This window comes from Equus przewalskii, chromosome 31 (genome assembly GCF_037783145.1).
Source record: "Equus przewalskii isolate Varuska chromosome 31, EquPr2, whole genome shotgun sequence".
Lineage (NCBI taxonomy): Eukaryota > Metazoa > Chordata > Mammalia > Perissodactyla > Equidae > Equus > Equus przewalskii.
Genome location: NC_091861.1, coordinates 5,345,980 through 5,361,268, shown reverse-complemented (window position 1 = coordinate 5,361,268; position 15,289 = coordinate 5,345,980). Strand labels below are relative to the sequence as shown.

Genomic DNA, 15,289 nt, shown 5'->3' with positions numbered 1-15,289 from the left:
AGCACTCTAGCCTAGAGTGAATTAAAGCCCCGATAGATAAAAAATAGGCATATCCCAAATAGTTCAGCTCCCATTGGTAATGATATATGGGTTTTCTCATATGTTAAACTCTCTAAATGAAGTTCTGTCTACTCTTGTACAGAGAAAGATGGATTTTCACATTTGTTTACTTCCAGAAAAGAAATCCTTGCATATTCTAATTGAGCATTTACTAATATTAGAATCTTACTTTCAAGTTATCTAGAAAGTTAAACAATAAAATGGGAATGTTAAAGGAAAACAGCTGGGGCTATATACTTTTGACCCACAGAGTATGACTCAAAAGAAAATAAAAACTGTTTAAGAGGTAGTGGTTTCATTAATCCTTTGTGGGTGCCGTCATAGCGTTCCCTGAGGCAAGGGGTATGAGAAGAGAGAATTACGCCATCCTGTACACCCAAAATGCCCTGTTAGACATCCAAAATTTGATAAGGACCTTGCTAGACATCAGTACAGAGATTATATCTATACCTATACTTTTTGGGGCAGATTTCAGATTTGATGTTGCCAACATGCCAGGTCCTAATGAAAGATGGCCGTGACACAGGCGGCTCAGTGCACAGCTCTTTAGGAACAGGAGGATTCTGAATACATACTTGAGTATGTATTTCCAGTTCTCCCCCTGATTTCCAGCACACCCTCCATGAAATCACTGGCCCCTCCCTGTACCTCTTTCTCTTCCTGTGAAGTGGGGACACCTCTGATCATCATCTGGTAATGTTTATGAAGCTCCATCAGACCTTTGTCTGGAAGGCTCCGTTAACAGTAATGCATGCTTGGTTTATGAGATGGTTACAAGAGAATGGAGGTGGGGGCAGGGTGCCAAACATGGCCAGGGCTTTTATCTTTGACATTATAAAGAGGTCTGCTGGCCAAGGGCCAGATTGGAGTTTACTGGAATATAAAATGCAGACGTGTGCTTTCTGTTGGTGGGGTGCCAGGGGGAAAGCTCGCCAGCACTTCACTTCCACAGGATGCAGTTGCCAGGGAGAGCATCTGAGTCCTGGTAGTTTTGTGCGGGGTCTTTCATGGGTATGAGGTGGGGCAGAAAGCTGAACCATGGAATTTGGTCACCTTCTCTCGCTGCCAGGCCCTCAGCGCATGAGTGATTGCCCTCTGGAATGACCCACCCCCAGCTTCCAGGAACAAATTCTGCATGGATTAATTCACAGACTACAGAATTGTTTGAGATTACTGGAGGAACACTGGCTTTCTTCCACTGAGACACAAATGCAATTCTGGACTCTTTCTTCTTGAAAATATGACCAAGGTATTAAAGATAATTCTTCGCCCCCAACTGGGACATAGTCCTTTTGAACTTTGTGCTTGTTTGGCACATGGTCTAAGGATTTCAGTGCTGCCTTACAAGGTGTTAGTAAGAACTGGTGAATTTGTGCAAGCCAGCTCTGAAAAGGTAGGGGGAGCTATTGCAATTGCATTAACTACTGTTGTTGGACAGGTTCTGATGTCATATTAAATAATTTGCTTTGGTTACCCTTATGATTACCTCCTTAAAAAGCGTGTCTAGACTTCTGTCCCAGGACTCATTATCTGAAATTGTTAGTGTGGACCCCAACTAAACTATTCCCTTAGTTTGGGACCACAGATTAAATAATCTGATGTGCTTGCTTTAGCAGATAAGCAAATACCATGTTCTCATCTGAGTATGGCATGTTGCCCACTATAATCATTATACACACAAATGTTAGAGGGAACGTGTGAATTAAATAATCATTGTCAAATTCTTGGGTTGGTAGAATGCAGCACAGGGTCGTTGTAGTCTTTATTCCATCCTCTACGTACTCTCTCTGCTCTGACTGGTGTGTTCTATACATGAGAAAACTCAGCAAAAATAGAATGAAGGAAAAAAAAATAGAATGGAGGGATTTGCAATTTGTTACACAACCACAAATTCCAAAGTCTCTCCTGTCAGAATTTCAGGTCTCTCTTCATGCACAACAGACACCATATACATTAATGACTAATGGAGTGGAATGATTAGTTTCCATCTCCATGGTAACCTTAATCAAGTTCTCACCTGGGGAAGCTGAGCCAGGAGGCATTGTTAGCCTCCAGGTCTCACATCTGGCCAGCGGCAGAGCTGGGATTGGAACTCCAGCATCCTGATTTCCACTTTCATGGTGGTGTCTGTCACACACTCCTGAATGCCAGGAACACAGAACCCAAGTCATGCTGTTGGTTCATCCTGTTTTTAAATGTCTCTGGAGAAACTGCGTCTAGGTTATCCTAACCTTCGCTATGAGAACATTAGCCTTTATACCTAACTTGAATGTTTTCTGCAGACTTTCCTCTCTGTTTGCAGAGGAGAGTGAAAGCAGCTATTTCTAAGGAAGAACAAACTAGAGATGGAGGTGTGGCAGATTGGAGGAGGTGAGGGCTTGTGGTTTGGGTCTCCATTAAAGCAAAACCTGTCCTGAAATTCAGGGGTATACTTTATCTTAATGCCAGCTGCCATTAGAACAATTTTTCCTGTAAAATCTTTGCATTTTTTCCCAGTCTCAAACCTCCCAGCTTGTGGTGTTCGCACAGGAAGATTGGCAGGACTGTGCTAGGAGTTGCGGATACGACTTTACAGCACAGAAGCTATCTATTTGATAGTCTCTCTCTGTACAAATGTGAAAAGAATTTGTTTGAATGTGCTTTTGCAAGCCAGTAGCCTTCTGCTTCGTATAATCTCCATTATATGTGCTCAGGAACTTATCTTTTCAGGAGGTGCAAGGAGGAATAGGAGGGTGCAAGGAAGAGTCGTCTTAAATGTCTTTATGTAGTGTTTAACTGCCTTTGTGTATCAGCCGTTCATGCTCATTTTCCGCACAGTGTTGCATTAAAAGCAGATCAGCAAGCACCACTTGGCATGGGTAGGCTCTCAAACTGTCCCAAGTGTGTGGATGACAACTGGTTTTTTTTTCCTCTGAATTGACCGGATTTTATATAAGCAAAGGAGCTTATTTCTCTAAGAAGGAGTTTCAGTCACTGGGATAGGAATACCCAGCACAGAGGAAGGGAAGGTGTTGAGGTTGTAGCTGGAAAAAAGCCTTTGATGGGTCTAGAAGTTCTGACTTCACCCACTCAAAGCTGTTGTCACTTCCCTAGAAGCTGTCAAGGGGACATTCCCCTTCCTTCTGGCATTTCCCTGTATCTGGAGATTGAACCTTGAACCTGCAGTTGGTTCCAATGTGTGAACTTGCAGAAATTTGTAATTGCAGTAGAGTCCTGTTTCTGCCTGAGAAACAAAGCTAAGTGGGTATTGGCAACTGGGACAGCTACAATGGGGACTTAGAGTTAAATGCCTTTCAGTGGAACAGTGCTGCTGGAGGCTCAGGTTGTCCCATGAGCCCTTCTCCTCAACATCAGCACTTGTTTGGACTGGGCTTAGTGCTCCTCATTGCCCAAATGTTCCTCAGCTGGTTCCAAGACAGTGCCAGGGCTGACTGGCAGGGGAAGTCTTGCCAGCCTGAGAAGAGGACATCTATTCTGGGGTCAGCCAGCTCAGGGGGGTGGGGAAGAACCTGGAGTTTCAGGCTCTTGAGGGGACATGGAGTTCAGAGACCTGCTTCACCCTTCTTGTGCACATCGCTTGTGGGCACTGTGCTGAGATCTCACCATTTCATGAAGAAGATTAAGTAAAACTACCTTGCAAAGTTTGTTTTTTTCGTTTGTGGACTGGTAAGAGCACGTGGATGATGTCCTTTTCATCTGCATCACAGTTATGCCCATTGCTACAACTATCATGGAACCCAGTGGGAAGTGCACAAAGGATTGTGCCTGTGGAAGCTGCAGGACGTTTGATCTGGTTCTTGGTGGATGGAGAGGAGTTTGTTTGGATGACTAAATTGAGGAAGAGCCTTCCAGACAAAGGGAATGGGATATGCAGAGAGGTAGGAGCATGGCATAGTTGGTTCTTGATTACATTGTAATTTGCTTTCTCCTTCATTGGGATAAGACTATTTTATCCCTCCCACCAAACAAAACGGATTCTAGTCAGGCCCCTGGTAGCCCTCCGCCTTCTAGGGTGGGAATTGAAAACTCAGGGCTCTGTGCCTTTCATGAGATTAGTGCTTCTAGAGGGTACAAAGAAAAGGTTTAGAAGGTACATCTGTTCAGACAGTTATTACACCGCAGAAACTTAGCTTCAGGGAGGTTAAATACTTTGCCAAGGTCACACAGCTATGGAGCAGAGATTCAAATCCACATTTTATGATTCTAAATCCAGTATTCCTTTCACTAAGTTTTCATTATTTTGTACAGTTGCTAGTTAATTGCTAATTAGAACATTCTACCAGTTGAACGTGCTTCAAGCTGAGGACATTCCTCTCTTTTCCTTCCTTCCCCAGTCCTTAATGCCCTTTGACTGGCTTGTGGTTGATATGATAACAGTGAATGCTCTAGTTTTAACTACTATTTTTCCACTTTATGAAAGAGCCACTTTTCCCCCCATGTTAAATCCAAACTGCTTTCAGTTTTTTTTTGCCAAAGGAGATGGAAATTGGTTCCAGCAGAAATGTTCCCTGTGAATCGTAAGGTTTGGAGTGCTGCTGTATATTCATCTGTTAGTCCCAGGGCATTATCCATGAACTGGAGTACCTCAGTCAAACGCGCTGCATATTAAACTTTGTTTCCCTCCTGAGTTTGAGTTTCAGGACTTCCCAGTCTCTCTCCTGAGTGCAGACACCATATTTGAACCTCATTCTGCTTTAAAAACAAACAAAACACAAAAAAACCTCTCATTTTAAAACGCTAAAATTATTAAATTACTGGAAAAGTTTATAAGTACTCAGTAATTTTACTTCCCATTCCATTCTCATCTCTCTCCAATCCAGTCTAATTAGAGTTTGTGTGAGGATTGGATAACAGGAAGTACTGGAAAGCAGACTGCCTTTCTCCTTTTCCTTTTAATGTGAGCCATCTGAAATTAGCCCAATGCAAGAGTTTCAACATCAAACACTTGTGAGCCAAGTGAACACATCTGTTTAAGTGTTCCAGATGCACAGTGGATCTGGATGGCTGCATCTTATGTTTAAGCCTGATAGAGCCAGTGGTTACTTTCCCAAGGATATGTTCAGCCAGTCTTGCTAGATTCCAACCTTACCCTATTGAAGAAACTTGGATTTCTGATTCACAGTAACTGCTGGCATCTGCCAGGTATGCTTCCTACTCTGAAACCCAAAGGAAGCATTTGGCCAATTGAATGTAATTCTGTTGCATGACGCCCTTTTATGTAGTGGTGAGATTATCTCCTATCATCTGGTACCTATTTTTTACAGTTAAAGGAGTGATGCTAGGATATTGATTTGTTAGCTATGTGTGAAGGAACTTAGATGGCCTCACTGATCCATCCAGGGATAGATGGGCACAGCGACCTCTGGGCCAAGTGAACAACAGGAGGCTCAGGATGATGTTGGAGATTGAAGCCAGGAGAGCCAACAGAGCCCACTCCCGAACAGCCTTGATGCTGTTGTCCGGGAGCACGGGTCCTGAGCTAAGGTGAGATTTCTTATACTGGGGGGAGGGGTCCTGTTTAGGTTCTAGACCAATATCTGGGCATTTGGCAAATACTGACAACTACAGTGGGAACATGTCCTTTTTCAACATAATCATGATGTGGTAATATCAGGAACAAGTCAAGATAGAAGTATGGTGTGAAAAGAACAACCTTCTGTTTCCTTGGTTGAGATTCTCCTTCTTGTTACAGAATTAAGGTATTTTATTCTTAAAATACTGTTACCCATGGGTTGTAGAAGATCACTACTCTCTCCTCATTGATTTACTCCATCACCATTTACTGTATAACTTACTATGCTGGCACTGGGAATAGAGATATGATTAGGTCATGGTCCCTCAAGGAGTTCTGAGGCTAGTTGGGGAGACAGTAAAGTAGATCATTAATGACAGCTTGGTGCTGAGAGAGAGGTATGCAGAGTGGCTGTGGTGGCTCAGGAGCGCTGGGCTAACTCAGAGGGAAGAATTAGAGAAGATTTCTGGATAGAGTACATTTGAGGCTGGGTCCTAAAGGGACAAAAGGGAAGAAAGTCAAAGAAAGAACTCAAAGTGGTGACCCAAGGAAAGAGCAGGAAGCTGCAATCCACGTCCTGACAGAATCCAGAGGGGAGGATTCCAGTTGGAAGAGAACGTGTAGCAGCAGTAAGATAGAGCTAGGGCTGGGTCGGATTCAGAGTGCGGCTATGAGAGGAAAGAATGGGGGTGAATGAGAAGAAGGGACCAAGTATTGAGAGAAACGACTCTTGGATTATGGGAAGTTTGTACCTAGCCACTCATGGGCCCGGGAGGGGGGAGCGCGGGTAGAGGAGCTTGAGTGTCACAGAAAGAAGGGAGACCTTCAGGAGACTCGTTCTTACCAAAATCCTGAGAACAGCTGGCAGAGTTCTGCCTTAAATGACCTATTTCCATGTTTTACTGTTTAAAATGAAGACAACTTTTTAAGGACTTTTCTGGAACTATGCAAGAGAGTGCTCACCAGAGTTAGAGCTCAGCTGGCCTTGCGCTCCTTCAGCCTCTGGAGTGGTCAAGTGGGAAGAATGTTAGTGGTCATCCAGGCCAACTTCTCATTTCTGGGGAGGAAGCTGAGGGCCAGGAGAAGAAGCCTTGCCCAGGGCGTGAGCCAGTCACGGCAGAGCTGCTAGTGGTGCTGGAACCAATTTGTTGTTAATTCCCTTTGTCACTTCCAGCAGAGTGAACTTTCTCAGGAATCCTTCTGTTTGTCATCTGAATTATTTTATCGTTTGTAGAAAACTCAGTGATAGTACGTTTGATTTTATAAAAATATATATGTATAAAATGAATGTTTTCCACCTGCTGAAAACAGATTTCAAGACTCACTCATTCAAGCTCCTTTTACATAGTAAAGCTGAAATTCAAAAAGGATTTTTTCCCGTAAATAATTTTGTCTTGAATGACAGCAACATCTTTAATGTGTTTGAATAAGAAATAATGCAATAAGGACGTAAATTTACTAATTTCATTCCTCAGGAACTGTGAAAAAGAACATACTAATTTATTCTTATATTTGCAAACTGAAAAAGTAGATTTAAGTTACGCTTCCCTAAGTAGTTTCTCTGTTTATACATATGTCTCATATATATAGGAATATATATGTATGTGTGTGTATACACACACACACCCCCCCACCCCTGAGTGTTCTCCTCCTACCAGGTGTGGGGAGAGGAGAGGCAGACTGCATTGCAGGCATGGTTAGACGAGAAGTCACAGAATGGAAGAGAGAGTCAGGAGACAGGAGTGAGGTGAATTGGGAAGCTGAGGGTGTAGAGAGTTTCACCTGGTGGAACATCCGGGGAGTTGATAGTTAGCTGGCAGTGAATGTAGCTTTGTCCAGCTCCCATATGAAGTGCTCTCGAGAGCTATTGTTTCTGAATGTTTAGAAGCAATTTCAAAGCTTTCTTGCTCTTCTGATAAGTAAATATAATCTTAGGCTCAACTCAAAGAACAGCTAATCAGATTATGATGGGGATTTAGTCGTGAATGTAACTCCCGTATGAAATTGTTCTGCATTGAGCCATGGTCTCACCCTGCTTGATGGAAGAATGTGAGATCTGCTGTGGGTTCCACGTTGGAAGATTTTAGTGCCCTTTTCCAAATGCCAGTACTAGGAAGAGCATGGGAGCCGTGGGTTGAAGATACTTTGAATTTGCACTTAGACTTCAGTTTCGCCTTTTAAGCAAGACTTGGAGAAAAACACATTCAAATTAAACATGAAGAGAGTGGGAAGAGCATGGGCTCTGGAGCCAGATAGACGTGGGTTTGAATCTTACCTCAGGCAGTAGGAGTGGAAGGACATTTGTAGCCATTACTTAAGCTTTAGGACTGTCTTGTGCCTCGTTTGTAAATTGTAGGTATTGATGCCCTGCAAGGATGTTGTGAGGAGTAATTCAAATACAGAGAAGAGACATCCAGATCATTACCAAATAAATGTTAGTCTTTTTCTTCCAGATCCATCCTACAGACGTTTAACTGAGCATTTGCTACATACACGGCTCTGTGCTAAGTATTTAGGAGACGCAGGATCAGAGAAGAATAAGACCTATATTTAGCTCTAAAATGGGACAGATATGACACGCATACAAGCTACAACCCATGATCTCCATCCACGCTGTCCTCCTTAATATCCCTGGAACATCCAGGCATGTCCTGCCCCAGCACTGTGGCACTTGCTCTCCCCTCTCCCTAGAACTCTGATGTCCCACTCCTTCAGCTCCTTCAGCCCTTTACCCATATGTCATCTTCTCAGTAAGGACTTCCCTGGTCACCCTGTTTCAAATGGAACTCCTTGGGGCCAGGACTCCTCATCCCTCTTCCCTGTTTGTTTGTTTTTCCCTCTGACACATATATTTTACATGTGTGTATGTGTGTGTGTTTTCTGTCATCCCATGCTCCTCCTGCCTCTGCAGTGTAAACACTATGATTGTCGGATTTCTTTCCTGCTGTATCCTCAGTGCCTAGAACAGCGTGTAGTGGGCACTCAGTAAATGTTAACTGAATAGATGAGTGATCAAATTTATTAATTTCAGGGGCAGGAGGGGCATGTGCCAAATTCCAAAGGCCAGAAGAATAGAAGATATGTTAGGGATTGTATTTGTTTCCTATGGCTACTGTAATCAATTATCACAAACTTAGTGCTTAAAACAATAAAAATCTATTATCTTACAGTAGGTCAGAAGTCCGACACAGTTCTCTGGGCTAAAGTCAGGGTCTTGGCCGGGCTGCTTTCCTTTCTGGAGAATCTAGGAGAGAATCCATTTCCTTGTCTTTTCCAGCTTCTGGAGGCTGCCTGCATTCCTTAGTCTGTAGCTCTGATCCTCGATGTTCAAAGCCGACGGTGGCAGGTTAAGTCCTTCACACATCACGTCACTCTGACCTCCACTTCTGCCTCCCTCCTCCACTTTTAAGGACCCTTGTGATTCCACTGAGCCCACCTGCATAGTCCAGGACAATCTTCTTATTTTAAGGTCAGCTTATTAGCAACCTTAATGCCACTTGCAATTTAATTCTCCTTTGCCATGTAATCTAACATATTCACAGGTTCTGAGGATCAGAATGTGGACATCTTTAGGGGTCCGTTATTCTGCCTACCATAGAGTCTAACAAGTGAGACATTTTGCCTAGAATCTAAGGTTTGAGCTGCCTGTAGTGAAATATAAGACAGGAAAATTTAGTCATGAATGGCCGTGATTGTCAAGATTTAACGTGTGGGCTTTCTCTGGGAGGCATGAGGATGTTGCTAAACGCTGTATACTGAGGTGAGGGAACGAGGCTTTAGGAGATGAAGAGGGACTTTGAGCAGGTATTTGGAGGGAGATTGATGTTGACCTTTTAAGCAACTGATTTTTCTTTCCCTCTCCTGTGTACAGAAAGCTAGGTATTTATTCAGAATTTCCTAAAAGAAGTAGGGTGCACTTATCGTATCTTTTTAAAAACCACCCTATTATATTAATCATATGCACAACACATATACACAGAGACCCAGAAAGCCCTACTACACAGACACACTCACACAAGCACACACACTTCCTCCTGCATACCCACTGCCTCACCCTTTTCTTGGGATCTCTTTTCTGTGGTTCTCTGTGGCCTTCATATTTTTTTCCCTGGAACACCTGAGTTATGTGTATCTTCCCATCAGTAACGTGGGCTTACTCTGGCAGTGGTTCCACAGGGTTCCTTCTATAAACCTCCCCTAGCAGGGATGTAAGAATCTCCAGGGAGATGTATATAGTTTGAAAAGTCTGCCTTACTTCACCTTTGCCATAACCCCCACACTGGCCATGATTTGATATAACTTCCTAGGATGGTTCTTCTTTCTGACACTAATTGAGAATCTAATGGATATTGAACACCTGGTTTTCAATAGTATATGGTGAGAGTTTCCTACTCTTTGATTGGTCTCTTTAAAGCAGCACTGTCCAACAGAACTTTCTGTGATGACAAAACTGTTCTGTATCTAATGGTGTCCAGTATGGTAGCCACAGCCACATGTGGCTATTGACTCTTGAAATGTGGACATACAGGAAAAATAGAAGACCTGCTTACTAAATAGGACAGACATTTAATAAATGGTAACTCATACTTTTATTTTGTTTTAAATTGCTTTTTCAATTGTTGGGAGTTTTTATTTATTGGTTTATTTTTAGTTTTTGCAGAAGTCAAAATTGGTTCACATGGATGTAATTATACCTCACATTCCTTTTTCTGGCCTCATTTTGATTGATAGCTCCATATTGATTAAAATGTTAGCTATAGGTCTCCTAAGAAATAAGTCTTTCTCTTCCTCACTTCCCCTTCCTGATTTTTAGATATACAGTTATATAGATATATTTATATCTATATATCAGCTTTATTGTGATATAATTCATATATCATACAATTTAATCAATTAAAGTGTACAATTCAATAGCTTTTAGTGTATTCACAGAGTTTTGGAACCATCATCACAGTCAATTTTAGAACATTTTCATCACCCCAAGAAGAAACCCATACTCATTAGCAGTTACTCCCCAATTCTTCCCAACCCTCCTCCCCCCGCCCCGAGCCTTAGCTAATTATTAATGTACTTTCTGTCTCTCTGGATTTGCCTATTCTGAACATTTCATGTAAGTGGAATCATGCAATCTCTGGTCCCTTGTGGCTGGCTCATTTCACTTAGTAGGATGTTTTCAAGGTTCATCCACACTGTAGCATATATCAATACTTCATTTTTTTATTGACAACTAATATTTCATTGTATGATTATGTCACATTTTAGTTATCCATTCATCGGTTGATGGACATTTGGGTTGTTTCCACTTTTTTTTATTATTATGAATAATGCTGCTATGAACATTTATGCAGAAGTTTGTATGTGAACATATATTTTCATTTCTCATGGGTGTATATCTAAAGAGTGGAATTGTTAAATGATATGGTAGTTCTATGTTTAACCCTTTGAGGAAGTGTCAGACTGTTTTCCAAAGTGGCTGCACCATTTTACATTCCTACCACTGCTGTAAGAGAGTTCCAATTTCTCCACATCCTCACCAACACTTGTTATTATCTGTCTTTTTGATTATAGCCATCTTAATGGGCATGAAGTGTTGATCTCATTGTGGTTTTGATTTGCATTTCCTTGATGGCTAATGATGTTGAGAATCTTTTCATGTGCTTATTGGCCATTTGTATATCTTCTTTGGAGAAATGTTTATTCAGATCCTTTGCCCTTTTTTTTTAAGGATGATTAGCCCTGAGCTAACATCCACCACCAATCCTCCTCTTCTTGCTGAGGAGGATTGGCCCTGAGCTAACATCCATACCCATCTTCCTCTGTTTTATATGTGGGACACCTGCCACAGCATGGCTTGATGAGTGGTGTGTGTAGGTCTGTGCCCGGGATCCAAACTGGTGAACCCTGGGATGCCAAAGCAGAGTGTGCGAACTCAACTGCTACACCACTGGGCTGGCCCCCTCTTTGCCCATTTTTTAATTGAGTAATTTGTCTTCTTTTTCTGTTCTTTTGGCCTGAGCAGGATGCTGATATGCTAACTGGTGATGAACATGTATGGAAAGAAGTTCAAGAATCCTTGAAAAAAATTGAAGAACTGAAGGCACATTGGAGTATCCTTTTTACCTGTGGATTGAATTGGACTGTTGGGGTTGTTTCCTTATTGGCTGGAGCATGGTGTTAGTGAAGCCAGGTCCGGGGTTTGACCTCCCTAGGGCTCTTCATTCTGTTCCATCGCCGTAAGCTGCGTCCCTGACCCCAGCTAACAATTTGGGTAATGGCTAGGGAAGATTGAAGTGAGAGCAGCCTGAATTCCTTGCCACCTTTAGATAATAATCAAAATTCATGGCCCAGTAATAGTAGAACAGTAAGTAGTAGTCTCTTTATATGGAAAAGATAACAAATTTCTGGATTCCCTTCCTCCCATAACCTACATCTTTAGGAAAGAATAGCTTAGAATCCTTTTAATTTAATGTCATTGAGCCTCAGGTCTAGAAGCTTCATATTAAGTCAGCCATGACTACAATGGCAATGGGAGTTTCTACACAATAAATTTTCTTGGCATAAATAGTAAGGACCATGAAAGGGTCAAAGTTCAGAGTAAGGAGAGATCACTTCTGTTGGAGGTTATCTGGGAAGGCTGTACTGGTGTTTTACTGTGTGAGAGGTAGCCCGAATCAGGGACAGGATTTGCATAGGCAGAGGTTGAGAGACAGGTCACTTCCAGTTAGAGGAGTTAAGCAAAAGGTGACAAAGGGAAACCACAAGGTAAGAAGAATGAGGTCAAGGTAGATGAAAAAGATTGTGAAAGGTCATTCAGGTGCCTTGGGTCAGTGACATCCCAGGCACTAAGAAAATCTGCAAATGAGGGTTCTAGTCTACAGACAGTGTCCTTTAAAGGATTGTAAAGGACAGGAGAAGTACTTAGGCAAATGTTCCTGTTTTTAAAGGTGAAATAAGTAATTTCTGAAATCTATAGCTCATGAGTTTTTTTTGTTTGTTAGTAGTTTTGGTAAAGAAACTAGAATTGGTTACTAAAGAAATGGAAAAGGAAGCTGGGATCATTAGGATGCTGCATGGGTTCAGTAAGAGCAAGTGAGTGATAGAGTCATGACTTTCTTTGGTACGGTTTGTACATTTCAGAAAGAGATTTGATAAAAAAAAAAATAGTCAAGAAATGTATGCTAGATGCTAGCATGACCAACCGTCTTACTAAGTGGTTGAATAGCTATGCTGAAAAAATGATGCTAATTGGATCACTGTTGCTCTGAGTCAGTGTCACTCTGTTCCAATCTCAGTCCTCTTCCACTGTTGATTCTGTGCCTTGAATGAAGATAGCATAGGCTCATCAAAACTCCAAAGGTGTATAGATGCGGAAGATGGCAGAGGTAGGATGGGAGACTCAGGAGCTCACAAGATCCCTGAAGGTTTGAATAGTGCCTGAATCTAGAAAGATGAAATTCAACAGGAATGTATATAACATCTTCTATTTGGGTTAAAAAGTTCAAGTGTATAAATATACATAAAAATTAGCAGCAGAACATGTGAAAGAATTTTAGAGTTTTAGTAAATAGCAAAATTTAGTAAAGTTCATGAGTATAATATAACCCCCTAAAAGACTACTGTGATCTTGGACTACATTAATAGAAATAGAGAATAGAAAATGAGAAGGTGAGAGCAGTAGTCTGATCACATCTGGAATTTTCTATTCAGTTTGGTATAGGATGTATTAAGAGGGATACAGAAAAACTGAAGTAAGTTTTGAGGAGTGGAACCAGGATCAAAATGGAATTTAAAACCTTCTCTATAGATGGGATGGGAGATACTGGGAAAACAGTCAGATCTGGGAGAAAGAGGGCTGTTCTTAGGCTTAAAGAGCCGTTCCACGGCAGAGAAGTAGACTTGTCCTCTGTGGTCCCATGCAGGGGAATTAGGCCCATGGATGACCCAGCTGTGGTTCAGTCTCGATTGGACAAGGCTTTACTGAACGCTGACTCTGTGCCAGGTACCTTGCCAGTTATACCCCACCTTATGGTCCAGGCAGGATGAAGAAGACACAACTCTCACATTTGGTGGGGTAGTAAATATGGAAATTAATACATATTTTGGTGAAATATATATTTGTAGGGGCATCAGCGGCACAGTAGTCAACTCTGGGAGGTTAAAGGAGGTTTCATGGAGGAGGCGACAACGGCGTTGTGTCTGCAAGGATTAGTAGGATTTCAGCAGGCCAACATGGTGAAGAAGGGAGTCCATCAGAGGGAGTAAGCTGGCAGACGTGCAGGCTGTAGAATAACATGCTGTTGAGAAACTGCCAGGTGTTCAGTGTGAGAGGAGGGGAACATGGCAAGGCCTCCGGCTGTGCACCGGAGATTAGACTTTATTGGGGAGAGGAGGCCATGGGAGGATTTTAAGCAGTAAAATAATATGATTAGGTGGGTAAGAGCCCTGTGGTCTTTGAACCCTGTGGGGTTGATTAATTTTCAAGTGGATTCACTTTGTTCCTTTCTCTCTTTTACCCTAATCTTCTTATGGCCATTGAAAAGTATTCAGAGAAGAGTGTCTGTTCTGTCCATTGACAGTTTATCCTCTTTGGGTGGGCTGTCCGGCCCTGCTTAGGTCCAGAGCTCAACTCCTCACTGGAGCAGAGTGACTTGCAGTCAATACCAAGCGAATGCCAGCAACTAAAGTTTTGAACAAACACGTGTCAGCATTAGCTTGGGGGAAAAGCCTCTTAGTTAAAATTATTCCATTTTTTTGCTCACTGGAGTGTTTTACAGGGAAGATTTGCCTTGTTAGCCAGTTGCCAACGTTGTGAAGGGAAATTGGCATGCGGTCGCTTCTAGCTTGCTGGGGGATAAAGTAGATATGTTCCTATCAGTGGCTGCAGAGCATCACATCTGGTTTTTCCTTCTAAGGCTTTTACCTCAAACCTCTTTAAAAGGACTTGGAGCATACGTAAATGAGTAAGCAAATGATAATGGAGGTCAAACACCATGATGTTAAAATAAGGCAAAAGTCTTGCCACAGAAATGTCTGGCGTTGTGTAAGAGACAGTCATTCCTCCTGCCAGTTCGTCAGATACCAAATCCTGGAATGAAAAGCCACAGAGGTCAGCCCGCACTCTTACAGAATCAGTGCGTTGCCTCAGATGCTGCTGCCCCACCCTCTGGGGGATGCATCCAGCCAATTTTCAACATATGTGTCAGAGGAACACAAAGAGAGTCCCCAACTCACTTTTCTTCAGTTAATGTACCTCTTCCAACACCAGAGACAGAACTCATCCTAAAATTACAGAGTGCTATGTGGAGGAAGTGCGATATAAAGACCCTCATCTGTGTGTTGTGGCGCTTCAGATTCTACCCAAGGAAGTCATGCCTTTGGGGTGAGGTATTATGCTTCCAGGAGGCCCCCGCTGAAAGAAAAATATATTTGCTACGAGGGTTAATGAGGATAATAGTCTCTGCTCACACAAGTGTCTTGAATGGTTTATTAAAAGTGTTTGCCAATGTTTTGGAAGCAATACCCTGAGAGTATGGATGCTAGAAGAGGTAGATGTTGCCAGAAGGAAGGATAAAGGAGAGTTGTAGAACATAGTGGGCTGTTTACACAGGGTGGGGCATGCTGTGTTAGGACCCCGATGAAGAGGGCTTTGAACTGGGGAGGCGGGAGCAGAGAGCACTGGACTGTGAAGAGACGGGATTGTGTGGGAGTGGGGAGGGG

The 15,289-nt window shown here is 42.4% G+C and overlaps 1 protein-coding gene across 10 annotated transcripts in view; it reads left to right on the top strand.

Moving 5' to 3' along the window:
- Window positions 1-15,289, top strand: part of SMYD3 (SET and MYND domain containing 3) — a 682,473-nt gene that overhangs the window by 559,029 nt on the left and 108,155 nt on the right. For 6 of the 10 annotated variants that reach the window (XM_070602604.1, XM_070602603.1, XM_070602608.1 and 3 more), the window contains one exon: window positions 11,592-11,679. In XM_070602604.1, the coding sequence (XP_070458705.1) occupies window positions 11,592-11,679 (88 nt within the window). Of the gene's footprint in view, window positions 1-3,767; window positions 3,939-11,591; window positions 11,680-15,289 lie in introns of all 10 variants that reach the window. The other 4 variants (XM_070602602.1, XM_070602601.1, XM_070602605.1 and 1 more) reach the window with 1 other exon arrangement.